The 27996-nt window shown below is 45.2% G+C and overlaps 1 protein-coding gene across 3 annotated transcripts in view; it reads right to left on the minus strand.

The window, feature by feature from the left end:
* The window catches only part of LOC149335766 (uncharacterized), a 143475-nt gene that overhangs the window by 19854 nt on the left and 95625 nt on the right, over positions 1–27996 (minus strand). For all 3 annotated transcript variants that reach the window (XM_089554549.1, XM_089554548.1, XM_089554547.1), the window contains exon 2: positions 20494–20937. In XM_089554549.1, coding sequence (XP_089410675.1) covers positions 20494–20860 — 367 coding nt within the window. In that variant the 5' untranslated portion in view covers positions 20861–20937. The remainder of the gene's footprint in view (positions 1–20493; positions 20938–27996) is intronic.

A 27996-nucleotide genomic window follows, 5' to 3' on the forward strand; every position in this document is an offset into this window, starting at 1 on the left:
ACGGCGACGAGACCTACAAGCGTCCTTCAGCCCTCTCTCTTCCTTTTACTCTACCGGTCAGTCCTACCGTCCATCTTCTGCTTCTTCCGTCGATGTTCTGTGAAAGCGCGTGACATTTCCCTCCTCGCAGACGAAACTCCTCGGGCGAGTTAAATAGAACGCCTCGGATGAAATCACGTGAGTCGGGCTACATGCACCACCTGAGACTGGCGTGACCGCCGACCACTAGCAGTTAGGCGTGATATAACGTAATTAAGGTCACTTATGCACTCCAACACAACAAACAGTCCAGTGTAGTGTGACAGCAGTTTCTGACACAATATGATTCGCGCTGCTGCTTTTCGGCATCTTGGTATGGCGCTTCTTCTCAGCCTTTGCTGCTGACTCAACTCGTGTCTTATTAATACATCTAGCAAGTGGCCCTGGTAACCGGTTCAGTGGAAAGTTTGGCGTGTCTAGTTTAAGGGCACGATTTTAAAGGCAGTACCCAGTAGTGATAGGAATTAGATTAATGCGGCTGTGTTGCGTGCTGCCGTGCCATTAACGAGTTAAAGTCGGGAGTTTGTCAGTCATGATCAGATTCCCTCTACCGTACGAATCAATACCTGTGTTGGTCCCCTATGCCAAACGCTGCCATTATCGACGCCATAACTATAAGCCAGAATAGATTTATGGGAATGGCACCGTTCATGTAACCGAAAAGCTAACTAAATGATAACTCCATCGAAACTTAGAGCCCCTTCTATGCCTTCCCTTTCGTTTGTTTCCCCTTCATTCTTTGAACCTCTGAAAGCGCCTGCCTCATAAACTCAGTGGCGCACTTGTAGAAATGCTTTAGCTAATTTTGTTCCCAGATCCTCCAGCTCCGTACGAAATTATTAACGAAATCGATCCCAAGCAGGTCTGAGCAACGGTCCCATCGGAGAGTGGAGCGAGCAGCCAGGCCCGCTTGATGTCCTTCTGGATGCCGGTTCAACGGAGCTATGGATGTTCGATACAGAGACTGTCCTCTTAGTTTAGGTTTCTTTTGGGACCTATACTGCTCCGTCTCTCTGCATTACGTCGCGGAGTGCAGCATGTTTTCTGTGCCAGGTCTTGCCTATTTAGAATCCAACCCTGCTGTCTGTTTTCATGTTTGTCTAGTTTCTGAACTCACGTTTGATTTCCTTGAGGAGCTACTTGAACAAACGAGAATGTAAATTTCATTTCTTAAATCGATGCCAGCCTCGGATTTCCGCCTGGAGTTATGCGCGGGTGTCCTTTTGCAGTCTTCTGGAAAATGCTTATTTCTTTCGGTGTCGGAGGTAGGAATCGATCTCATGAGTTAAAGTACACTTGCCAAGGTGCTTCTGTGCATGAATGGGAGCTGCTTATGCGCGCGGTTGTTTTTTTGTGTTTATATGTGCGTACGTGTGCATGATGCCTGTGCGTCACTTCATCAGCCCCGTGCAGCGTTGTGGAAGGCGCGCTGGGTGTCAGCCATTCGCAGCGGCAGAGCAGACACCTGTTTTGCATTGCAGTTTTTGCAGTTCGGCACAGTCTGAGAGTTCCGCGGCTGGACACACGACGACCTCTGCAGCGCAGAGCACTCATCCGAGTTAGGCCCCCATCAGCTGATGCTAACCCTAGTCCCGACAGCACTGCTAAGATGAAACAGTAGACTTTATAATGCGTGAGAGGTTGATAGGATAACACATTTACGACGAAGCTTTTTTTTTTAAACACCGATGAATGTTCTAATCTGTTAACATGAATAAACGAAGAGAACATCACTATTCCAGCGAATACGCAATTTACTGTATGCACTGAATTAATGGGGAGATGTACTTTGCATCTAAAGGCGCACCTTCGCGAATAAATTACTTTTCCTTATCGAACTGCTTCTTGAGAGCGGCCGATTGCTTTGCCCAGTTTGACTATATCACCGGTGTAGTAGTTTTCTTGTTTTTATTCTTCGCATTCCGAGTAAGTAGGTAGAGATCATTGCTAAAATGCTTTCTCAAAAAGAGAATCATCTAGTGACATGTACAATTTTGAGGAATGATCTATGAAGACAGCTCGTGAGATCAGTAAAAATAAGATAATATGATACTTAATGCCGTTTCATAAAGCATCGTGGGTCCAAGACATGTTCACAAAAATACACGACAAAGTAGTCAGTTTTTTTCTTCTCCAAAGCGGGCGCAACTCACTTTCATGTCCGTTACCACAGATTGCTGGTAACCCTGCCCTTAAATGTAACCCACTCGATCCTTAAAGCAATTGACGTGCAGTTTACTAATGACTGTAAAACAAGCGTCATAGCCGCTACTATTCGGGCGATAAGTGCCATTATGCAGTTCATAACATATCTATAGACATGTCTATAAACAGTACATGGCAAACTTCGTAAAGAACGTCTTCTAAATGCGGGAGCAACGGCACTCTCATAACTATCCGAAGCCGTAAACAAGTGGATAGGTGCATTTATGCGGCACAGGAATCAAGTGCCATTATTATTCCGTGCTAGTAGCATATTCAATAACGCATAGCGCCTGTTGTTATTTGGAAAGCCTTGGTGCAACTTTAACTCGCCGTTTCGAAATATAGATGGCATCCTTGTCAATTAAGAGACGCCGCTCTTAACCAGGGTGGAAACTGCAAGAAGACCGACATCGGGGGGGGGGATCGCATTTTGTGAATATTTTTTCCCACTACATTCTTCCGGTGGATATCACTACCAGCTGTCGATGGTGACTTCAAGCGTCGTAGTGAGCGAACAACGCCGTACGCCGATTGTGTAGTCAAAAGTGGAATTGGCGAAAGATAGAGAAAAAGCAAAACAATGTAACAGGAAATGAATAGTCGCGAAATGAGACCCTGATACCTTCAATATCCGAACAAAAGTAGCCAGGTTTTTTTTTTTTTGCTCTCCAAAGCGGGCGCAACTCAAACTTTAAAGTTGTTTACTACAGATTGCTAGTAACCCTGCCTTTAAGTGTAACCCACTAGATCTTTCAAGCAACTGAAGTGCAGTTCACTCGAGAGTGTAAAGCGATCAGTCTGGCCGTTACCATTCGTGCAATAAGTCTCATCACGCAGTTGGTAAAATTTCTATAAACTGTCCATAAACAGTACATGGTAAATTATTCGCACGCAATCGCTTCTGGTGCCCCAGCGTAACCTACCCCGTGAGCTGCGTCGCGCAGCTCTAATTACGTCCGGAGCTCGAAATTACTTCGTCATTCGGGTGTAATATACGTGTGACAGCTGAGATGGATGCCTGCGTGCTTCTCTCAGTTCTAATCGAGATAGCTGAAGACGAGTAGGAAGATGCTTACTAGCAAGAAAACCGCTGATGTAAGCTTTGCGAAACCAAGTGGCAGAGCAGGAGCTATATTCCCAGAACGCATTGCGTGGAACGGTGGATAACTCTTGGTACGGACAGCAGAACCCAAAGTTCCGAGGGCCGACTTCGACGCGGTAACTCTACCCGTTGGCTCATGTGTGCGCTAGGACGTGATTGATCCGACGGTCGAAGGAGCGATATTGGCTGGTATTAGTAACAGTACCCATCCCTCATAATCTGTCTCTCTCCACCCCTCCACTTTATATCATCACAAGCTCTTATTACGGGCGCTGAAGCAGCGTGGCCTTGAAGGGAGACGAGAGATTCAAGTAGCAAACAGTTAATTCGCAAATACGGTAAATGGCCAGATGTAAAGAAACAGACGTTTTTGTTACTTTTGATGGCAAATGAATATTACCAGAACGACAGCATGTGCAGTCCGTGGTGTTTAAAACTTTATTCAAGCTAGTGATTTAAGTTTAAGAAAAAAAAAATAGAAGTTCATGTGCAGGGCTCAAAAGCTTACCTGAAGTCAAATAAACAAAGAAAAAGAGCATACATTTGTAATGAGCTCCGATTTTTCAAAAAGTCAACCAAATAGTTTCAACAGCATGACTGAAAGTTTTTCTGGACTGCATTCTTTGTACTAAAATTTATTGAATCGAGCAACTTAGAAAAAGGACTCCCGTTACGAACAAGCTAAGGTTGAAATTTGAGCTCATGGTTTCAAACTTGAGTTTAATCTGGCATCTGGTAAACCTACACCGTCTCAGTTTTATTCGAGGCCATCTGACACGCCACAGGTTTCTTAACATTGATTTGCAGCCAGGGTTCTGCAATACTGATCAACACGAAACTTGCTATAAATCTGGAAGGAATTCATGTTATCCTTGATATCAAAGAAATGCTTTTTTTTTTGCGAACCTTTTTTTTGGAAAGGCAAACGAAAATATAAAATCCATGAGAGGCCAATAAAATGAGAAGAATTAAAGGCAACTGGTGAGAACGAAATACACCACTGAAATTCGACGAATGCCACTAGAATAATGAAAACCACTAAACGGTCGAACTTGTAATGCTTAATCCGGCCTCCTTGTATGCCCTGTTTTAAAAATGTTTTTTTTTTCACGCAGGCTTGCTCCAGCATCTGGATAGATTTAGCTAAAGTGACTCTAGCCGAAATGGGTGCATAAATGATACAACATGCGGGTTCGATTGAGACCTTAATTTTATAATGAGAAGGAGGTTTCCATGGCCAGTTATTTTAAGCCAAAAGATACTTTCAGACTTCGAACCGTTCAATGCTCACGCTATCGAGGTCAACTCGAGAGGGACGACGGGAAGCGCTAGAAAGGAGCACACTACCTAACAAGGCAACAGACAAGCAAGAGAAGTTACGAAAAGACCAATGCCGAGAGGTCTGTCTCTGCTAAATGCGATTTTTGTTTTCAGCGCGTGCGCTTTCACTCAGTCCAAATGTTATGTCGCCAATTAACATGTTCGCTGTGACCTAGATGAAAAAAGGAAATTCTTCGTAGCAGTCAAGCAAACACCGCAAGATATTACAAAATGAAACAGTTGAAACAAATATCAAGCCAGTTGTTAGTAGGCACACGAAAGGACATAACCTTTCAAAGAGCCACAGAAAAGGGCAGCAGGCCATCGGGAACCAAAAGGATGGACAGTGTCAGTACGTACATATACCCAAAGAAGAAGAGAAGGGAGGCAGGAGATTTGAATATATATATATATATATATATATATATATATATATATATATATATATATATATATATATATATATATATATATATATATATATAGGTACAGTATTACGACAAACGCGACTGTTCTTTTAACGTTTAATTTGCCAACTGTTTCGGAATACCATTCCCGAAACTGTTGGCAAAATAAACGTTAAAAGAACAGTCGCGTTTGTCGTAATACTGTACCTAAACTAGTAAACTGGGCCATTGGAACCCCTACTGAATACAATATATATATATACGAGGTCTGTCAGAAAAGTATCCGACCTTTGGCCGAAGAAACAAAAATGGCGTAAGTGGAGCGTTGGCAACCTAATTACCTTCAAAGCAGTCTCCTTGGGACTCAACACATTTCTCCCAGATGTGCTGCCACTTTTGGAAGTATTCTGAAAAGGCCTTTTTCGGAATGGAGTTTAGCTCAGCTGTCGTTGCAGCCATAATGTCCTCTCTTGTCTGAAATCGCGCTCCTTTCAATGACCTCTTGATTTTGGGAAACAATTAGAAGTCGCAGGGGGCCATATCAAGAGAGCAAGAAGCGTGTTGAACTACAGGGGTCTGTTTTTTCGCCAAAAAAAGTCTTAATCATGTGCGAAGAATGTTCAGGAGCATTGTCGTGATGGATGCGCCAATTTCCTGTTGACCACAATTCCGGTCTCTTGCGCCGCACAGCATCACGTAGGCGACGGAGGACATCCCTGTTGTACTCTTTTGTCATTGTTTGACCCTGGGGTGTGCGTACTCGTGGTGTGCCACACAGTGAGAGTCCAAGAAAGCGGTCAGCATCACTTTGATGTTGCTGAGCATTTGGAAGGCCTTCTTTGGTCTTCGCGACGTGGAATGCTTCTACTATGACGACTGGGATATGGTTTCCGGGTGGTACCCGTACACCCAAGACTCGTCACCAGTGATTATGGTGTTGATGAAGTCGGGGTCACTGTTTGTGGAATCCATGTGTCCTGTGGGACTTCAACACGAAGCTGCTTTTGCTCCACCGCGAGCAGCTTCGGCGCGAATTTCGCCGCAACTCTCTTCATGGCCAAACCTTCGGTGATAATGGAATGTGCAGGAAAACTACTGATGTCCACCTCTTCCGCAATTTCTCGGATAGTCACACGACGGTCCCGCATCACCAGAGCGTTCACTTCGGCAATGACCTGGCCATTTCGGCATGTTGATGGCCGACCGGAGCGTGGCTCGCTCTCCACCGATGTGCGGCCATCTTTAAACCAGTTGTACTATTGCTTAATTTGTGTGCTGATCTAAGCATCATCACAGAAAACCGTCTAAATATTCCGAATGGTTTCCACTTGGCTGTCGCTCCGTTTCTGGCAAAATTTGATGCATTAGCGCTGCTCCTGTCGCACCGCCATTTCTCTTGCACTAAAAAACCGACGAGAGCACTGCGCACTACCTTACTCAAACGCTGCCTCCCAGCGACTGACGTTATCGGCAGGCGGGAAAAAATTCGTGCATGCGCACGACAGTTCAAGGTCTGCTGGTGCAAGCGCGCTTGTTTCATATCCATCAGGTGTTCTAAAAAAAGAAATAAGGTCGGATACTTTTCTAACAGACCTCGTATATCAGTAACTTCTTCATTTCCATCATTGATGGGGGAGCCTGCAGGTAAAAGTAGGTTGAGATAGAGCGACTTGTCTGATGCCCATTGCCCCCATGACAAAGTAGGCAGCGATAGTGTAACGCGTTCAGAATACGAAATCATCAAAATACTAAAGTATCAAATAAAAATAAGAAAACACTAAATGTTCACTATCTAAAACGTAGAGAATGACGCGCTTTGGCATTTATTTATTTTTTATTTCAGGATAGCCCTAAAGGCCCTCGTCACGAGGATATTACATAAGGGGTGGTAAAAATTAGAACATAAATATAGAAGAAGGAAGATCTAACATGAATAACAGAGTAAAAAAGAAACAAGAAAAACGCAATAACTGACGGTCAGCAAGGATCAAAGTGTGGCGGAACAACTAAACGCAAAATGAACATAACGAAGAAAAAAAACAAAAATAAAAACGACGTAATAAAAAGAGAAGTAACATCAAAAAAAGAAAAAGTATCTAATTCTTTATTTACATTTTAAGTAAGGACTCACGAAAGTTCGCGCCGTTTTTGTAAAAGCTGCTTGTGAATTAGTGTGTAATTTATTAAATGAATTTAAAAGGGTTGGCAGTGTGTGATATATTTTATGCAGAATAACTTGCCTGGGCAGTGACCTGTGACACAGTGAAAAAAAAAGAAAACGTCGTGAAGACTAAAAGTAAAAATAAGCTGCATAGCCCGTATCATTGTTTTCGCTGCGACTAGTCATTTTTCCGGTGCCTCTCATTAGGTGGAGCAGAAGGCGGAGCCGATGGCACCCTCACTGCCTTCTCCCATCCCTTTCACCATCCCAGCTCAATCGGTTTAGGTACAATGAATGTCAGGTCTTCCCTTGTCTGTACTTTCCTTGTGTTACACAATGCTTTTTGTGCAATTGCAAATACGAGCAAGGAGCCTCTTCCCATTCCCACCCCAAACTTTAGATCTTCCCGATAGCAAGAACCAGAGTCGAAATGAAAAAAAGAATTACCTTCGTCTTAATGTTGTAATATCCCACTGCCTCAAAAATACTAAAAAACTATATTTAAAAAAAAAACTGTAAACTGAATTCACGGCGCCGAAAGGCGCACGAGCCAGCTAGAGATGCTGTTGCAACTTTTCCTTTTTTAATGGAACCCTTTCCAGTTTCTTCTTTGCAGGAAATGTCATCCTATACCGCCTCGGGTTGTTTGCGTGGCGCTACCAAGTGCGCAAAGTTTGTCGACCAGAAGGCCGCCTTAGTATCACAGAAAGCGACGAGAAGTTGTCAAGTTACACATCAAGCGTAAACGACACTTTCAGCGCGGATATTATACTCGGGCACTGTTTACCGAGCGTCCCAGAATGAAGTCGGAGGTGGTAGAAAAAGAAGGCTGTAGACACGGAAAAAGGAATTCTCTCTATTTTTCTCCAATTCGCCGAGCAAAAGCGATTGACTCCCTGAAAAATTGACCGCCATCTCTGCTCCGACTACAATTCGAGCTCAAAAGAGGAAGCAGTGAAAGGAAGAATAAAAAGTAAGCTAATATAAGAGTGAAGTGGATATGTGTGCACTGGCATTTGCATATATATTTTCTTGGAGGCGGACGCAGGAACTGTAGAGTTTCTCATTTTCCTTTCTCGCGCATTTCATTGCTCGCGTTATGGAGCCCATATAGAGCCAGATCTATACAACTTCACATCCAGCCGCGAGATTCCGTTACTGCTTCAGAACAGATTGGGATTTAAAATTTTGTTCAAGATAACAACACTGCGAACAAGGTGACCAAAGGGATTAGCGTGTTCTTGCTATTAATCAATCAGGGTTGCATATGCTTACACGTGAGCTGGTACCCCACCTCTTGCTTAATCGACATGAATTCACCCACTGAACCTTGCTGCATGTTGAATTCTGAGTTGCTGTTTGGCGGGAACAGAACTCAAAATAGAGGTATTAGGTGCCGAGGTAGCAAAAAATTGATTGAAGTGGCAGCTTCGGCTTTTTGATGAAAAATATAACAGAAGTCGATGGTTTGCGATTGGCTCCTTACTCCTCCACTGACTTCTTCACTGTGGGGACTTATGATAGAATGTTTACTACCATGTAATGCTACGAAAATCACAAGACTCGCAAGCTTCTGTACGAAGTTTTTACAAAGGTTTCAATAATATTCCTTACTTGAACAATTTATTTCGGGGAGGATACTGAAAGGAATTCTGGAAAAATCCTTATTTATTATTTACACCTTCGGAAACAGAAATATGTAATTGCGTTTCGTGCATTTATTCGCTGTCACTTGGAGGTAAGGAGGGCGGTGATTGGCAATGATAAAAAAAGATTGCAAATAAGACATTATCGAAATACTCTGCGTTGGCTCAGCTGTTTTGTTTTTTATTGTTAAATGCTCTTTAAATACTTTTCCCTTGGATCAATTTAGAGGTAAAGCAGTATGGCAAAGATCATATCTTCCGTCTTGGCATTCAGTGCATACACCCAAACGAGTATCCCACATTTTTCACTGATCCCGCAGTGCTGACTTCACAGTGGCTTTTGTTTTGAGTTAAGTGAAGAATAAATGTGTTCCTCTCATTGAGTTTAAGCCACCCGCACACTCTTTTTGCTGGCTTTCTCTTTTCGGGGACGGAAGGAAAGCGGCGTATTATTTGTTTAGCCCATATGTGCTCAGAGTGGCTTCAAAAAGGGGTCAGAAGATTTACATCCATTTTTTAAAGGTTCATAAGGATTTGTATGCCCTGTGCAAACATTTTATGCCGAGATGTGTTTCCATTGTGCGGTTGCTTTTACGAGCATCGCAGCGAGAAATCGAGAATAGCTCCTTCACGCCAAAATCTTTTCCATCTTTCATCCTGTCGTAGCGATTTTTGAAAACGTTTGATAGAAGCATTTGTAGCACTGCAAGGAGCTCTTGAATGTCGAGTGGCTGCTTTCAGAGCGAAACTGGAGTACTGTTCGTATTTAGTAGAAGTGCACTTTTCGTTTTGTTTTGCTCAGTGTTCGAAACTTTTAATTTTATGCTTGCATGAAAGTTGTTTTTTTTTTTCAGGCATAGTGCCCGGTATAGCAATTTTTTCAGTATTTTGTGGTATAATGTATGAGACTTTTTGTTATGATTTCGCTTCACTCATGTCTGCGGCTTCGCTGAGCAGATTTTAAAAACAACGCTGTTGCACGGCTGGCTTTCTTCAGTGAAGAATAAAATTTCTTCTTTTTAGCTGCCTAGACAAGCGACAGTGACATAGAGGAGAGATTGGGACGAAACATCAAACTGCGAGATGAAACAAAAGTACACGTTAAACAGAACACGGGGAAAATAATGGGACAAAAACGACATTTCAAAAATGTTCGTGTCAGGAATGCGAAATGTTCCTGACTACAGCAAAAGTTAACGAAACTCATCGGCGTAGCGGCGTGTGCAATTCAGGTAACTTTAAAGCAGTTATTTTTATCTCGGATTTATGGTTAGATGTACAGGTTGTCAAGCAGGTGAGCCCGAAGGTTAGCGCATAGACGCTTGTTGAATAGTGCAATCACAAACATGTATTTAAGGACCCCTTAGGCTAAGTAGCTTTTAAAGAGAAAGTGCGGGTTTTGCACTTGTGTAATCACATCAGAATAGCAAGCAAGTACAGTGCTCCACTGATTCATTAATACTTTGTGAAATTAGTGAATCGCATAGAATTCACATTCCTGAAATTCCTTCGAAACTGTGCAAGTATATGAAATTTGCAAAGTGCAACTCTGGTATGTAGTAACAACAAACAGAAATCAACGAAAAAATACGACGTTGTGCAAACTTCTCAAATGCGTGGACTTTAGCGTTGTTCCACGCAAATAAATTGTTAAATTTACTTTATCCGCGACCTCGATTATCCCGGAACAGCGACCACCACAAGAGGAAAAAATAATATTGACTTTTTTGGGAGCCCCAAATTCCTTCCTGCCGTCTAAACTAGTCTGATCCCTGCTTAGTGAAAACCACAAGGCGTAAGTTTGGGAAAGAATCTAAGTAACTAAAATACAGGCTGTCGCAACGATAACCGCGTAATATGCGAAAGCTGCTTTTATTGGTCGGCAACGCTGCAGACGACGCGGATTTATCATTAATTCTGATCAGATCAGGAAAGTGGATCTTCCAAACTTTGTATTAAAAAAAGCAAGACCGTGATTTGCCACCCCTACGTCATATTGCAGTGAGAATAAGCGATCGGTTTACCCTAGAGAAGCATTTTACGCTGCGCGTTTAGCGTTGCAAAGTCTATAAAACCAGGCTCATTTCGCCTTCTCATGCAGATTTCCTAGTGGCTTCTAAGCGAGTGCGTTGTTTAATCCCTTGCAAGGAACAGTTGGTACCACCGGTGATGCGCATTCCTTAGTTAGTTAAGTTGACTGCTTGCCGTGGGGAGGCTGTGAAGAAATTTATCCACTAGTTTGTTGGAGGCTATTTAGCGAAACACCTGCGCAGAGCTCCTATTGCATGCATGCGCACATAGGCGACATCCTTTGTGTGATCGTGTTCACTGCGAATCTCAAAGCTTTAATGGGAACTCTCTTGTCGTTTTTTTCCTTATTGCCTAAACTTCATTTAACTAAGGCCATTCAGTGTGGGGCAGACATCTTTGTGGTAGGCTATCTGAAGCCAGTGCTTTCTGAGCACTTTGCCGCCGTCATTGTCTTTGAAATGTGGACGCTTACCGCGCAAACTGCAAACTTGTGTGGAGGGTTCTTTAACTTCGTATTGCATTCGAAAGTTTTGTCGCCCTAAACTGTGGAACTCGCAGTGAATATGACCGCACCGCTTCGCTTGATAACAGAAATACAGATGCTGTTAGTCCAGACATCGTTCTGCACTACGAGCAACCCCTAAAATATGGCGTCTATGCATTTCATTTTCATTGGCCCTTGGGAACGGTTTTTGCTTGCTCGTTAGTTTACTTTACTTTATGAATAATGAATATCTCTGACATGTTTATGTTTCAGCTGGCGGAGAGGCTCGGTGGTTAAGCTGCTGAGCTGCTGACCCGAAAGACGTGGGTTAGATCCTAGTCGTGGTGGTCGCATTTCTATGGAAGCGAAATGATAGTTGGCCGCCTACTGTCCGATGTCAGTGCACGTTAACGAACCCCATGCGGTCGAAATTATCCGGAGCCCTCGACTACGGCGTCCCTCACAGCCTGAGTCGCTTTGCGACGTTAAACCCATAAATCAAACCGAACCACGAGAATGTTTTCGTGAGGAGAATATAATGAAGAAATTGTCAGATGTCTTTTTCATGGCCAGTAGCTGTCATGCAAAAACCGAAATACAAAGATACCTTTGGCTGTGTGACATTTTTGTTCTTACCTAACTCAATATGAGAAGATTTTATGCTACCATTTACATGATATATCGCAGTTCACACAACTTAGGAAGCATACATCGTGAACAACCATGAGTTCCTACTATAGGAGATGCACCTATTACAAATGCTAAAATTTGCTTCATGGTCTATTAATGTTTTCTTTTTCAATCCGAATGACTAAACGAGTGTAATTATAAGCCAGTGTCATAATTTGTGGGGTTTTATGGAGCACGCCCGTGATCTACGTACAACATGGTGAAGTGCAGTCGCACCAGACAGGGAAAGGAGGAGAGTTTCAAATTGGGCTAGTTGGTGGTTGTTATTCTCGTGCATTGTTGCGCTTACGAAGGAACGGGGACACAATCAGGGACGACACAGAACATATGTGCGGAAACTATAAACTGCAAGTTTATTTCTGAGTGCATGTATATATAGGCATTGTCAAGACAAAAACAAAAACAAAAACAAATCCGTGATCACATCGTCATGGCAAGATATCTTTTAACATCCTGTCCAGCAGTAAAAAACATGCATTATCTTTCTGACTTAGCTGTTTGTTTTTATTTTTCCAAAAATTCTTTTTCCTGATTTGAGAGCTCGATAGAAGGCACGCTTACACATGGCCCTTCTTTTCCTGATTGTATGCAGTATGCTTCCCAAAGTTCCCTGATTAGCTTCTCTCTTGAACCGAGCAGTATTGCTGTCTGCTTAAAGTGAGGTGTGCAATTTTTGCATCTGGCGCAATGCGCTGCCAGATTTCCCGGTGAGTTGACAAGACTGCAGTTGCGCCTATGTTCTCTGAGCCTCTCATTGAGGCACCTACTGGTCTGGCCAACGTACGTTTGCCCGCATGATAGCGGTATCTTATACACAACACCTTTGCGGCATTCCACGAACTTTGTCTCATGTTTGACGCCACATGACACCTCTTTCTCGGCATTGTCTTCGTCGTTTACTTTCGCGCACATTGCTTTCAATTTTTTGGGTGCTGAAAAAACAACTTTTACGTCGTGTCTTTGTGCTACCTTTTTCAGGTTGTGGGAAAGTGCATGGACGTATGGGATAACCACAGGCCTCTTCTTTTCTTTGGCATTGCCTTGGTCCTTTGTTCGGACTGTCCTTCTTAGCACTTTCTCTGCCACGGAAACGAGCAAAGGTGTCGGATAGCCTGCTTTTCTCAGGCGTGTTGCCTGCAGATGGAAGCTTTCTTGGTGAATACAAGGGGGGGTACTGCGCACAAAAAGACAAGGACAAGAAGATAACAGAACAGAAGCTTTCTTGCATCTTGTGGCTGCATGATTTCTTTATGGCCTGCTCAAAACATGACATGGCCATATTTCGTTTGATCAGCTTGGAATGGGCAGAGTCATACGGTAGTAGGCCTTTCTCATTGCGCGTATGACTCTGCCCATTCCAAGCTGATCAAACGAAATATGGCCATGTCATGTTTTGAGCAGGCCATAAAGAAATCATGCAGCCACAAGATGCAAGAAAGCTTCCATCTGCAGGCAACACGCCTGAGAAAAGCAGGCTATCCGACACCTTTGCTCGTTTCCGTGGCAGAGATAGTGCTAAGAAGGACAGTCCGAACAAAGGACCAAGGCAATGCCAAAGAAAAGATGAGGCCTGTGGTTATCCCATACGTCCATGCACTTTCCCACAACCTGAAAAAGGTAGCACAAAGACACGACGTAAAAGTTGTTTTTTCAGCACCCAAAAAATTGAAAGCAATGTGCGCGAAAGTAAACGACGAAGACAATGCCGAGAAAGAGGTGTCATGTGGCGTCAAACATGAGACAAAGTTCGTGGAATGCCGCGAAGGTGTTGTGTATAAGATACCGCTATCATGCGGGCAAACGTACGTTGGCCAGACCAGTAGGTGCCTCAATGAGAGGCTCAGAGAACATAGGCGCAACTGCAGTCTTGTCAACTCACCGGGAAATCTGGCAGCGCATTGCGCCAGATGCAAAAATTGCACACCTCACTTTAAGCAGACAGCAATACTGCTCGGTTCAAGAGAGAAGCTAATCAGGGAACTTTGGGAAGCATACTGCATACAATCAGGAAAAGAAGGGCCATGTGTAAGCGTGCCTTCTATCGAGCTCTCAAATCAGGAAAAAGAATTTTTGGAAAAATAAAAACAAACAGCTAAGTCAGAAAGATAATGCATGTTTTTTACTGCTGGACAGGATGTTAAAAGATATCTTGCCATGACGATGTGATCACGGATTTGTTTTTGTTTTTGTTTTTGTCTTGACAATGCCTATATATACATGCACTCAGAAATAAACTTGCAGTTGATAGTTTGCGCACATATGTTCTGTGTCGTCCCTGATTGTGTCCCCGTTCCTTCGTAAGCGCAACAATGCACGAGAATAGGGAAAGGAGCCCGGTGTTAGGCGATTCCTTGGCCTTCCCTTGCGTTCTCGTCGGTAGTATAGGTATGATATTTTAACGAGATAGTGTTAAGGACCCCGTGTCACAGAAAAGCCGGTGTCGTCGTTGGCGGCGTTGGCCGTGAGCGAAAAATCCCAGAAGCAATAATAAATAAAAGTCTTTTGGCTCGTAGCTTGGATTAGTCTACAAGGTTTTAACTGATCTAGTGTATTCACCACCAGGACGTCCTGTCGTATACAAAAGTAGTCACGCAGACTTTTGTCGGTTCAAAATTGCGGCTACCGCGTTCGCCGGGTGCCTCTGCAAGGTTCCAAGCATAACGGGAAAGGGGGGGGGGGGATAATAAGCGATGCAAGCGCACAGCCGTACGAGATTAATACTGCTGCCTCAACCAGTTGCTCTCACACACCGCGCCCCTGCGCCATGACGTAAAGCATGCGTGAGTGCCCTGGCCATATTTTAATTTCTACTTCCACTGCTCATCTCCATTCTTGTGACCGAAGGCTAGCACTCCACGCTCACGTGTGATGCCTCACAACCCGCGTATCTTTCACCCTGGGGTTAAGGTTACAAAAAAAAAAAAGACATGGCGGTCACCACGTGTCAACGCGATATTCAGTGACAGCTGTTAATGCGATATGTTGTGATTGGGATTATGAGCGCGACCTCTTATCTGTGTAGTTCTGTGGTGCCCTTTTCAGTATACAACACATAGTCTATCATGCAAACCGTTTGCCGCTGAATGTTCCAGATGGTGTAATACAATTCAGCGTTTCGAGCAGCGTAAACTTACTAGTTAGAGAGCTAGCGGCAGCAATTCAAACCGGCGGCCAATAATCTGGGCTGCGGGTATCCACCGAGATGTGTGAGACAGTGACTGAAACTTCCCTTTCTCAAATCCAATTTTCGTTTCCTTCATTACGGCACCTCTTTCCCTCTCTCTCTTCTTTCACTCCCACCTACCTCCCTTGCCTTACGGCGGGGTTCAGGTGTTCACCGAGATGTGGGACAAATACTGGTGGTGAAAATATTTTAATGAAATTGTTTAGGAGGTTGTAGCGGCGGGTGCAGCTCTCAGTGAGGAACCCCATTGGCGTAGGCTGCTGTCCGCGCTCTTTCGATGAGTTCTTTTTGACTCTTTTCGTCCGAGCTGGTCAGAGCTGCCTCCCACCCCTCCTGCGTTGGCTGGTTATTGACAATGACCGCTTGATTTCGTTGGCAGGCCCATATCATATGGCGCAGGTCCGCCTTCTCCCCGCAAAATTACTGCACAATTACTGTGCCGTTTCCTCTCCTCAAAAATTCGTTGCGTTCAAAGCTGTTTCCAACGGGCGAGGCGTCGCGCTGACCGGGTAGTGGCGTTCTGTGGACTCCCTGGCCGCGCTGCAACACGCTGTTGCATTCCACTCCTAAAAGTGAAGCTTAAGCGTCTTCCAAATTTTGTTAGACGTATGCGACACATGCGGAACTATTGCCGATGTGTTCAATATGACACTCCCCTTGACGATACCACCACCTACCATCTTAGTACATTTATGTTGCACAAGCCCGCGTTCTCGAAAGCGCTTCGCTGGTTGCTCGTTATCTTCTTAAAAACTGCGCTGGGAGCCCTCCCTATTTTGTGTGTTTGAGACCAAGCTTTGGTTTGGGCAAGCGTTAAGCAAAGCACGCGCCAGAAGCAGCACTGAAACGTTCTATTGGCAGATGTTTGGTCGAACGTGCGCAAAAATTTCCTTGTTATTGTGACAACTCACTTTCCTACTACGAAAGAATCGAACGTTCGAAGTGAGTAGTGCGCTTTCCGCTTTTGAGTAAGTACATGCTTAGCATCGTTTGTGCAAGCCCTGGTGTACTTTCTTATGAATCATTTTAAGTTTTTGTATTGAAAATTTGTAGGTGGGTTGGAATTCTTTTAACAGTCATATTGTACCCAGAGCCTTTTTGCATTCGGGCTTAAGGCGCCCAAAACACTTCGCGATACCAGCGAAACAAAAAAAAAAAAAGAAAGTGAATGACGACACACCTTCAGAGAGGTATTCATTCACTTCCAAGAACCCTAAACATCTTGCAACATCTAAATTGATCCTAGAATTCAGCCGAAGGGTGCTTCTAAATTTATCGCACGATGGGAATCATGGTTCGCTGCGTGGAGGAGATTGAACAATCAGTCTATGGTGTGTGGTTCAAGCAATGTCGAAATACAATCACTGGTATGCACTGGGATACTTTGATAACCCGCTGCTGAAGGAAAAGAAGGTTCTCGGAAGGTGGCAAGAGCGATCTTCGGATCTCATGGCTTGTCTGGCGCTCTTACGTTTGTAGCGGGCAATTTGTCTCCGGGATAGTCTGCCACTTTCTCATGATCGAAAGCTCTATCTTTTTCGCGAATCTATTGATTCCTAACTTAGCACTATTTCTCTTTTCCCCTTATATCCCCCTTCCCTTCGTCCCATGTCACCAAGACAGCCGCTAAATTCGTGTCGTAATCCTCCTCATCTTTGGTTTTCACATTATCTTCCTCTTTCCCGAATCGCGCGCCGTCCCTCTTCTTATACTTCGTCCGAATAAGGGACCTGCTGCGGGAAACATTTGGCAGATGTAGAAAAATTTGCACTAGCTGGTATAAAATACAAATGAAAGAGTGACAGCGGATTTTTTCGTTATGAGGGCTACAGAGTTGACTTTAAGCGGATGGGTAAGTGGCATCGGCTGCTGTAAATACTGACAAACTCTCACTCGACCAATATGCGCAGTTAGGAATACGTGCGTCAATTCAAGAAAATATTAAGCGCGCTGAGACACACAGGTCAGGCTTTCTAATGCTGCTAATCGGTTCGCGAGTTCCGCGCAAGCCGCGGGGCCTACATTTCGATGGAGAAGAAAAGCAAGCGCGGGCGTATGCCAATATTTCGGTGGACGTCAAAAAACTTCAGCCAGACGAAATTAATCTGGCACTCTTCGCTACCATATACTTCTTTGGCATTAGAGCGTAAAAGGCATCCCTCATAGCCTGAGTCACTTTGGGACGTTAAACCTCTCAAAACCGTTAACTATTAGAGCGTAGAAAAATGAAGCATTTAGGAAGAGAATTTCATATCCGCGATATGTCCTGCAGAAGGCACATCCATTGGTTTCCGCGAATCTTGGTTCGCATAACTGGTTTTCCTGTGAAAAGCAACGTCTCGGCACTGCTTTAGTGAACAGTATGTCGGAAGGGATAGTGGAACCATTCCAGTTTGCCTGTTGAGGCCACGTAGGGGCGCCACGGAGGTACGGTCGAAACAACTTCGCTTGGAGATTATACGTTCTGGTCTATACAACTGAGCCAGAGAGCCAATCGATCTCTACGAAGAGAGCAATGAAAGCAGGTGGTGTCGCTTCCTTTCCAAACATGTATTCTCACTACAGTGCAAACCTGAAAAAAATCTAACACTATCGGGAACCTCACGGTTAATTTGTTGCCAGTACGTAGAACAGTACGGGCGCGGGATTCGTTCAAGCGCAGATCAGGGTCTACGAGGGGGAGGGGGGGGGGGGGGGGTGGAAGGCAAAGACCGATAGTGCACTTCCTGACCCTCCGGCACAATACAAGTTCTCCAGCTTCACGTCCGCAGGTTTGACCGCTACGCTCTTCGATCTACCTTCCCAACGACTGAAAAGGCTCGTTCGAAGGCCCTCCGGTCTTACCTTTTTCGATCCCGTTTTTCGGAGAACAAGTTGCGGCTAAGCGAAACTAAAGACGAGGAGGAGGTGCGGGCCTGTTTCTGTCACACACGTGTGGAGTTGCGTTCCTCTTTTTTCCACTTCTATGTTTTCTTACCATCTTTCTATTTCGGTCACCATCTTTGCTTGGGACGAACCTTTAATTGCTTGAGGCCAATTTTTCTTCTATCCCTTCCTGCGCCCCACGTTCAGTCGCTGTTCTTAGCTTGAGTCTTTTCACGTACCTTTGACACTGAAGCTATTCATATCTCTCAACACACTTGGCTCCTGGTGTTCGTTTCTGAGCATTCACCTTTTTCCACACCGAATAATCTCCTCTGTCTCCTTAATTTTCTTTCAGTGATCCGGGCTAAAGTTAGAGAACGATCCCAATTTTATCTTGGCGCTCAAGTATGGAATGCGTTTGAGCCAAAGCCGCGGTTTTAACGAAATGATGCAGAGGCACGGGTTGTATTTTAGTCATTCTGGCCAGTCTGGAAAGACGACGAAATATGCTTGCAATAGCAGTCGTCGTGTCCTGGGAATATTTTGTTTAAATGTTCGCAGTTCTATTCAAGGAACGAATTAAAGTTTGGGAAAAAGTACAGTCTTTGACAAAAGTAACCAGGCTGCATGGTTTTCTTCTAGCTCGTACAGTGGAGCCGTTAAAGCTTCCTGAAGTTGAAATGGTCGTTAAAGGTAAGGAGTGGGAGTCTTCTTACCATCCGACACCATTGGATCTTTAGAAAAGCCACAAGGACTCCACTACACCATCTAGAAGCAAACAATGCAGCCTGGTTACTTTCGACAAAGACGGTACATGCTTTAGTTCACTTTTTGTATTTGCGGCGCTTGCTGCTCGTCGGTCATTACTCGGTGTGTGTGCCGTCGGCGTCGGCGTGGTGTGCCTGGATCAATAGCACACACGCTTACACGCTGCCCATATTATTAGAGAGCTTCGGCGCAGCGGAGACGTATTGTGTAGACACGCATATCAGATTAGCGGATGTCTTTTGTGTACGCCTAGAGCCAGGTGGCACCATTCCCTGTTGCGTAGTTACGTATGCGCAGTGGCTGCGAAGACAGTCCTAGCGAGATTTTTTTTTGTGCGTGTGTGGAGAATTTAAATATGCCTGTCACCTGCTTTCAATCAGGCTCCTTCGCAGCAATGGTTACTCTTTGGGGGACTGGTTCGTTAGTCACCAAAAATACAAGCCGCTTTAGCCCATTTAGCCCTTCCTGTATAAACAGTCTTAGAGCACAGATTCCCTCGTTTAAAAAAGTTCAGGGGACACTTTGGCTCTCTAAAGTGCTGCAAGGCGAAACCCTTTCCTGGTGGACTGTTTTGGCACTGACTGCGAGACTGTTTGGGCTGTACTAGTGCTTTATTCGACTACACACTTTGACTACACATTACAACTACACACTTTGACTGCCTCTTTAGCACCACTCTCTCTCTTCTTCGATGAGTTCGGTTGTATCCATGGCTCTGTTCGCAGTAAAGAGGTATGTAATGTGGTCACCACCGGACGCCTTACGCCCCCTGTCGGAGCAGACGACAACTATTTTATTAGTTGTCGTCTGCTCTAAAAGGGGGCGTCATGCATCCGTTGGTGACCTCATTACTGCCAACCCGTGCACTCTGACGTCACAACCGGTCGAAATGACCAACCGAAAAGCGTGACGCCTCTGCCGACAACCTTCTGTCGACAAACCCCTGTCGACAACGATGAGGCATTAAAGGCTGTCGCCTTAAAAATGTATCTGACCAACTGATGAACGCGGTTTCTCTGTTGCGACGTACTACAATAGCGACGGTTTTCGATTCCCAGTAAAATCTTCCTTTATAGACTTTGTAAAAACAACCAGAAAACCTGCACATCTAGACTGAACGAGCAGATGCAGAACTAACATACTGTAGTGGGATACAGTCCTTCATGAATTTGTTCACAGCGCAACAAGAACGGGACACGAGACGAAAGAGTGACACAAACAGGCGCTGTGCCAAGAAAGAACCCTAACCCTACACAAGCAGAGGGCCATACGGGACACCAAGGCGGAGGGGTTAGATCGATCAAGACTTCTACACAAGTTAGAGCCCAATGTAGTAGAAATAACGTTCAGCAAGGCGTAAATTTGGGCAAATTGGTAAGTATTTATGTTATTTTATCGCAGAACAACAAGAACGAGACACGAGACGAAAGAGTGACACAAACAAGCGCTCATCTAGTGTCCCGTTCTTGTTGCGCTGTGAACAAAATCATGAATACTTACCAACTCGCCAAAATTTCCGCCTTGCCGACACAGTCCTCATCCACAACTTCTTTTAGATAAATAGGCTAAAACGAGGCTAAAGCAAGCTTACCGGCTACGAACAGCTCGATGTGAGCCTCAGTGGCAGTCGCTGGGGCGTAGGAAGTGACGCTGTCTCGGTACGTGACGTTGCAGACGTAGCTTCCGCTGTCCTCACGCTTGAGCCTGTTGAGCAGGAGCGCCGGAGGGTCACTGAGGAGAGAGAAGAACGCCCTGCCCGACCACGACGGCTGCTTCCAGTGGCTGCCGTCAACCAGACCGGCAGGTCCTTCCAATGCACCGCTGACAGAGGACATATTTGGCGCCTCCAATGCATAGACCTTTTTCATCTGTAGGTGGCGGGGTGAGCTTCCATGCACGTTGGAACCACCAGCGGCGACATGGAACCAGACTGCCGACGCGGCCCGTCGTGACTCCATGTCGATGGGGCAGGGGAGCGACGTCTGCTGGCCTTCCAAAGCGTTCAGGCGAATTGGGGTGAGGACCTTGCCGTCGCCTGTAACAAAATGAAAGGCCCCCCACATGTTTAGGGACTTTCTGAGGGCCTCTCAAGAACTTGAGGATTACGAGAACGAGTATTATACTTGAAGGTGTCAGTGCAGACAACTAATGCATCCCGTCGCCCCTCAACAGGCAACGCTTATTTTATTTATTTATTTCAGTAATATTGCCAGCCTTTGATTAAAGTCTCTTGGCAGAATGGGGTGTCACATAAAAAGTACGTTGACAAGCAATGACAAGGAAGAACCGTGTTTGTTACTAAAAATTATCTTCACGTACCTTCAAAAAATTCGGCAGTGGTTTAGCTCTGCTTAAACCTGGAGGATTGCGAAAGCATTGAGGAGAGAGAGAGAGAGAGAGACGATGGAGAGCGCGCGGCAGCGGCGGACGCTAGCTATGCGCCGCTACTGCGCATGCACAACTGGCGAGCGCGGCGGCGGCACCTCTGTGTCGCCCGCGCAGCGACGGCGGCGGCGCGCCAGCTTTGTGCCGTGTGACGTCACTGCTCCTCGCGCATGCGCAGTATGAGCTTTCGTCAGCTCCGCGAAATGGCTGGGTGATTCGCGTAGCGTTGCTTTCGCAACAAAAAGACTCGAGTGTTGAATATTACTTGACTTATGCTTGAGGATTATTAAAAAATGAAAAAATAAAGAGTACCAAATTGTAGGCAGAACGCACCACGACACCCGATCAATCACAGAAAAAAACACTACGCTCTTGCGTTGTTAAATTTGTAGTTGGTTTGCAATAATTTCACACACCACCGCTTTACCGGTTAGTTCCTTTGCTTAAGACGAGATGCGAAATCGAGAGGAATAGGTGGGCTCGGGCAGGGCATGTAATGCAAAGGCAAGATAACCACTGGTCCATAAGGGTAACGGAGTGGATTCCAAGGGAAGGCAAGCGTAGCAAGGGGCGGCAGAAAGTTAGGTGGGCGGATGAGATTAAGAAGTTTGAGGGAATACAGTGGCCGCAACTGGCTGAGGACACGGCTAATTTGAGAGGCATGGAACAGGCCTTTGCCCTGCAGTGGGCATAGTCAAGCGGATGATGATGATGATGATGTATCAAAAATATGCATTTCTGAATTTTGGTTATACACAGACCACCAAATAACAAAGAAGTTAGCTATCAAGTTTCGTCATCATCTAAGCAATAGAAATGGTGAAAACTGAGTTTGTTGTAGTGAGGGTGCCGAACCAGGAGTGATCAGCAATCCTTGAAATACGATAAGGGGCAAGACAGTGAAATCTAATTTTCGGTCCAGCAGGAGAGAAGCTCACGGCTTCAGTGCTGTTTTATTTTCAAACTAAACACAGCGAAATTAGCGAAAGCTTTTCGTCCGGGAGATGTGCATCTTTGCATGACGACACTGCACATGAGATACAGGAATAACTGTCGCTTTTAATAATCGGTTTCAGAAAAGCATTGCTGGCGCACGTGAGTGCTCACAGCACAGTAACAATCGCAGATTTGTAATCTTAAAAGTTCGACGGTAGAGATTTGCACTGAAGTCCAAATACATTTCTCTAGCTAACGCTGTGTTCATGTTAGTGCAGTGTCACCTGGCATCTTACCAGGGCCTATATGCGTTCGCGGAGAACTCGATGACCCTGGTCACTCACTATGTTTAGTCGCTAAAGTTACAATCCCCAGCTCTTACAAGTGGGCCTAGCCAATATTAATCCAGATCTAAGAAGCCTAAGATGTGGTGAACGACCTGGTCCGAGTGCATCCGATTTGGGTTGTCTGTAGCGATTGTTTGCATGACGTGAGCCTCATGAAGATTACACTAAAACCAAGCCCTTAGAAAAGTGGTCTATAGACAGTCTATAGACTTATTATAGACTCTATTTCCTTCCTATAGATATTTACTTTTGTCTAATCACAGTCTATAGACTGTCTATAGACAAATGTCTAGTAAAAGTATGACCATAAATCTATAGATTGTCTACAGACTGTCTATAGGATTTGTATTGTCTACAGACCGCGCTCTAAGATTTGTCGATAGCCAGTCTATAGACTTTATAGACAAAAGACTATGGAAACCTTTATAATGGAACCACCTTGCATATTTATTCTACACGCAATTATGAAGTTTTCCATAACCGTAGTTTTTATTTCCGGCTTTTTCTGTCTCGTATCGATTGACCATATGACCATTACGGCGACGCTGAGGTCTAACCTCATGAGTCTTGCATCGCCAGCAGCATAAACGAGAAGCATCACGACTACTTAGTTTAAGAGCTCGTCGGTGCCATCGTTCTCGTGTTCTTTCTATTCATTTTCATTATTTTTATGCCTGGCGAGCGCTGCTTTTTTTTTTATACAGGGTTAACACGCACATCCACATGGTAGAGATCGGGCCATTGTTCACACTCAACGTAGGTCGCGACGCCACCTGGTATCGAACGTCTATTTCTCAGCGATCACGCAACTGCGGTCACGCCAACGGCACATCACGCATGCGCGTTCCTCCTCTGAACCACGTCGGAGCATATTTATTCAGCTGCGTGCGCGTGTGCTCCTGGCCATTCGCTTTATCGGAAGCAGTGCAGTGGAAGTGGTTCCGCAACGTCTTCTCTTTCCAAGGAGATAAAATGCCGAAGATGGCTTCAAGAGCTGTCGTGAGAATAGTCCCAAAGCCTGAAAGCTAGGGCTATTGTTAGCGTCTCTGCTTCCTCTATGTTGCCTGCGTGATTCTACTGTCCTTGGGCCGACAAGAGATGGGAGAATTATACTTAAGCAAGTACTATAATCCCGCGAAAAGGAGCTGGCCACTGCAGTAGCCAGTGGCTCCGTGACTTCTGCATGCACCATGGTCGAAATAATCGTAAGGAGAAAGACGTGAGGCCATAGGACGTAAGCTTTGAGCGGTCATAAATTGCAGCCAGTCTTGTTGCCAAATTCGGGTTATCGCTTAGGTCAGGAATGAAAGAGTCACTACCACGAATGAGAGTTTAAAGGCAGCTATTTATTATTTTTGCTCTTGGAAAAGGCTTAATTGCAGGGATACGGAAGAGGCCTTTCCTGCGGAGGGCGTATGCAGGCTGATGACGATTTTAATGAATTATTTCTTAACGGTAGCTGATTGAAGGGCTGGATAGTCCGCTCACCATCTTGGGTGTGTTAGCTCTGTCTCGTGGCTACGGGCACTGATTCAGATTCTTGATGTTCAGGTTTCAGGCTGGAGTTACGATGTCATCTTAATCGCTGAAGAGAGAACAAAGGCCTCATGTCACTGTCTGGAGGCGGCGAAAGACCTTCTGTTTAGGCAAGGGTAGTTCCATGGCGGTTGTCTGAAAACTCGATGGTTAACGGCTACTTTGGGCCACTTCTCTACTCTGCTAGTTTCTTGCCGTAGCAGGAACTTCGAAATCATTGCGGCTTCTATCTGCTCTCACTTTTTAAGGTCTGCCAGATTGAAACTGCCCATCCGTTTTCAAAAGAAAGACCCATATGGCCCGACACTGCAGGCAATCTTCACGCGGCTAGTGTTTCGACCAGCTGCATTATGGAACTCATTCGGAGATCCCGCATCAAAGTAACTGGTTCAATCGACATCAACTGAACCGCGTTTTCTATCTTCAATTTTGGTTCACGCCAGGCACGCCCATACTGAATGTTGTTTGCGCCGTTTGGCACCTGTCCCCGTCAACATTCCAGGGTGTTGATGTGTTTCCTACGAACTTCTGAAGACGATCGCCGGAATGCTTGAAGTAATATTTTAATTTTTTGAAAGTGCCGCTAGCGGAGAGTAACGCACTGTACGCTTTCGCACAGCTGAAGTACCTAACGAAGTACAGTGCACTGAGCAAAGCGTCCACAGGCGCCGGACAAGGAACCGGTGATTATCAAACATGCCGCTTTTCGCCCATGATGAGATTCCTTCAAACGCGCGGCCACTCATTCCAGCTAATTCGAAGTCCGCACGTTTTTCTGCTTATTCCTTAAGCGATTGGGCGCGTTGGCCGCGTCCGGAGGGAAACTAGGCGCCTGCAGGGATAGCAACGGAGCTTTTGTAGCGAAAGCTACATGGGTCACGAACTTGCGATTTCGCTGTGGCGTTGCTTCGAGGAGGCACAGAGACTGACCTTGAGCCGTTGCCTAGCAACCGCCGCAGCTGGCGGACGCCGTGCGTTCGCCACGCCATCTGGCATGACGTCACGCCGCGTGCGTCGCCGCGGATCAGGCGCCGCCCTTTGGTATGACGTCACACCGCTTGCCTCGTCGTTGCGCTCGCTTCCGCTACGGATATACTGGCATAGCCGAGCTAAGCCACTGCCTATGTTTGTTAACCACGCGTATTTTGTGCGCACGTCACCGCTAGCGCTCCAGATCTACCATAGAGACTCAGTTTTCCCCTTCCGCATAGACGTAAGTTGTAGAGGCAGAGGAGGATCTCGTTATATCCTACCCTTCGTCGAAAAGCTCCTCCTCGGTCATTAATTGCATCGACGCAAAAATTGCATGTGAGCACCACAGCTAACCCTCTTGCTTGCTGAACTCATAGTGTCCTAACAGTTTATTTCAAGATAAATTAAAACTGGAGCTGCTATCATCACCTGTGCGAGTATCGAATCTAGTCAAAATTTCAAGGGCATCTTATACGTGAATCAATGGTTGTAACTGACTCGCTCCGGTCACTGAGGCCACTTTGATCACTCTATGCAGATGTCAGAAGTGGCATACAATTAAAAGCTCTTCCTTTGCGCGAATATGGTTTGCATTTTTTCCTGAATTACTAGCACCAGTTGTAAAGTTTTCCAATCAGGCCAGTACTTGGTAAGGCGGTGAAATGAATGAGTTAATTTCATCGAGGTTCACAGCAAGACCGGAGTGGAAAAAAAATGAAGCCAAGAAAGAGAGAGAGAGTCTTATGTTTTAAAACGTGCATCGAGGTAAACAGGAGAGCCACCGAAGTACACAAATGCTGAAGTTGATATTGTAGTTTTACTTATTTAGGTGCGATCTTACATTATTTATTGCCCACAATCTGTCCGGCTTGGAAACAACTGGCGCGTCTAAGACAGTTTTTCGTTTCGGTATTGTTCCCGAAGAGCGAATAATTTTAGAATTCGGTCTCGTTCTCTGAAATAAAGGAACAGCCTACCAAACTTTTGGCCTGTCTTGTCTAGACTCTCAACAAAAACCTTCCTGAGCTGAATCAGGATCCACAGTAACTGCAAGTGCTCTTATTTTCTTTTTCATGCTAGGCCACAATGATCATGATATTTATACGAGCGCACAGCCAAAGTCAGCATGCTCAGAGGAGAAATTAGTTGATTTCTAACTCCAATGAAGCATTCAGTAAACCTAAATAGCGAAGATCAGCGCTGGTTTACCCCTAGACGTCGATTACAAACTTGATAGAGCAGAATGTTGGGCCAGTTAGTGTAGCGACATATTCAAGAAAACTTTGCGCAGAATAACACAAGACGGAAGCGAGAAACACGTACACACGAGAGCACACTTTGCGCTCGTGTGTGTGTACGTGTTTCTCGCTTCCGTCTTGTGTTATTCTGCGCAAAGTTTTCTTGAGTACAAACTTGAGTTTCCAACTCTTCATATAAGTCTGGCTGAATTGCACAGACGAGTTTGAATGTTTACATCTGAAGTAAAGCATGTTAGAAGGTGGTGGTATGGAACGACAGCTGTTCTGTAAAACAAAATACCCTCGCTGTGATTGCAACAGCATTCATGCACACGCAAAAAAAAAGGGAAACACAAAGCGAAAATCCTAGTATATACAGCGCGACGCAAAGCAACCCGCCGGTTTCATAAATATAACCAAGAGTCTGTTGCATCCCTCACGCTTTCTGTTGTGCATTCGGTTAGAAACCACTTGTGTTTTCTTTGGCCAGCGCTTTCTTCATATTACTTACATTCCCCAGAAGTTAAGGGGAACAGGGCGGAGTGAGGCCATTAACACCTCTGCTTGGGGCATCGCATTCTCCAGCTTTTCCCCGCCAGCTTTCTAGGGAATGCAAAAAGAAGCCGCCATTTGCTTCCGTAAGCACCGAGGGCAAACAAGGAAGCTCCGTGCATGACTGCAGTAAAGAAAACAATAGCAACAACGCCACATGCTTATTTGTGAGGAATAACGCTCTGCGTGTGTTTTCCTATGAAGGTTTCCGGGAGTAAAATCTTGGAAAAGTTTCAGGTTTGCACAAAATGAAGCTCAGGTGCAAAAAAATTACCTCGCGGCTTGTTTACATAGCGCTAAAAGTTGAAACGGTAAAAGACGGAGGATTGAAGCAACTGTTTTCAAAAAGGGAAAGCGAGGATTGCTAACGAGCGTGCCTCAACGTGCCCACGTAGGCAGATAAGCCTCCCGGTTAGCGTTTCTCAGCTTCTAGCACTTTGCAAGTCGTAGAGAGCAGAGTTTTGGAAAAGAGCATTTGTATGAGACAAGGCAGCGTTGTTCGTAGAAACATGACGATTCATGAGAGGCAGGAGAACGACAAACAAAGTAATCCATATGTATCAGCAGCGCGAACACCACACAGGAAGAAGGAGAAGAAGGTAAAGAGCGCTGGAAAAGGTATGGATCGCAACCAACTAGCCCGACAGATGGTGTTAAACAAAGTAAGTGGTTAGTGTGCAAACATGAAGTAAACATGAAACACAGATGAAAATATTGTTACTGGTGAACTGGTTACTGAATAAGTGAACGAATCGTGAACGAAGAAGTGGCGGTGCGCTGGACGACGACGACGTTGACAGTGGGTATCATCATCATCATCAGCTGGGCCCTTGGAGTCTGAGCTGAGTGCTGTCCATCTCAGAGCAGCCGCCACTGCAGACTTACCGTAACGGTAATGCCGTAACATCCCCGTAACAATATCACTGGACGTGCGGGCTTTTAAGCTACATTCCGGCTTACGCAATGGGCCTAGATTGCTCGAGTCCTGTACGTCTTTCACAGAGTCGCTGGGGGCTCTTGCTTTGCAAGCCAAGAGGCGTCGTTTTTGTAACCGTAATGCGGAACGTATTATGAGCACTTGTGATGAAAAATGGTTAGATGAAATAACCGTAGTTGGGCTGCCCTTGT

Source organism: Amblyomma mixtum, chromosome 7, assembly GCF_055824585.1.
Source record: "Amblyomma mixtum isolate Tamu chromosome 7, ASM5582458v1, whole genome shotgun sequence".
Classification (NCBI taxonomy): Eukaryota; Metazoa; Arthropoda; class Arachnida; order Ixodida; family Ixodidae; genus Amblyomma; species Amblyomma mixtum.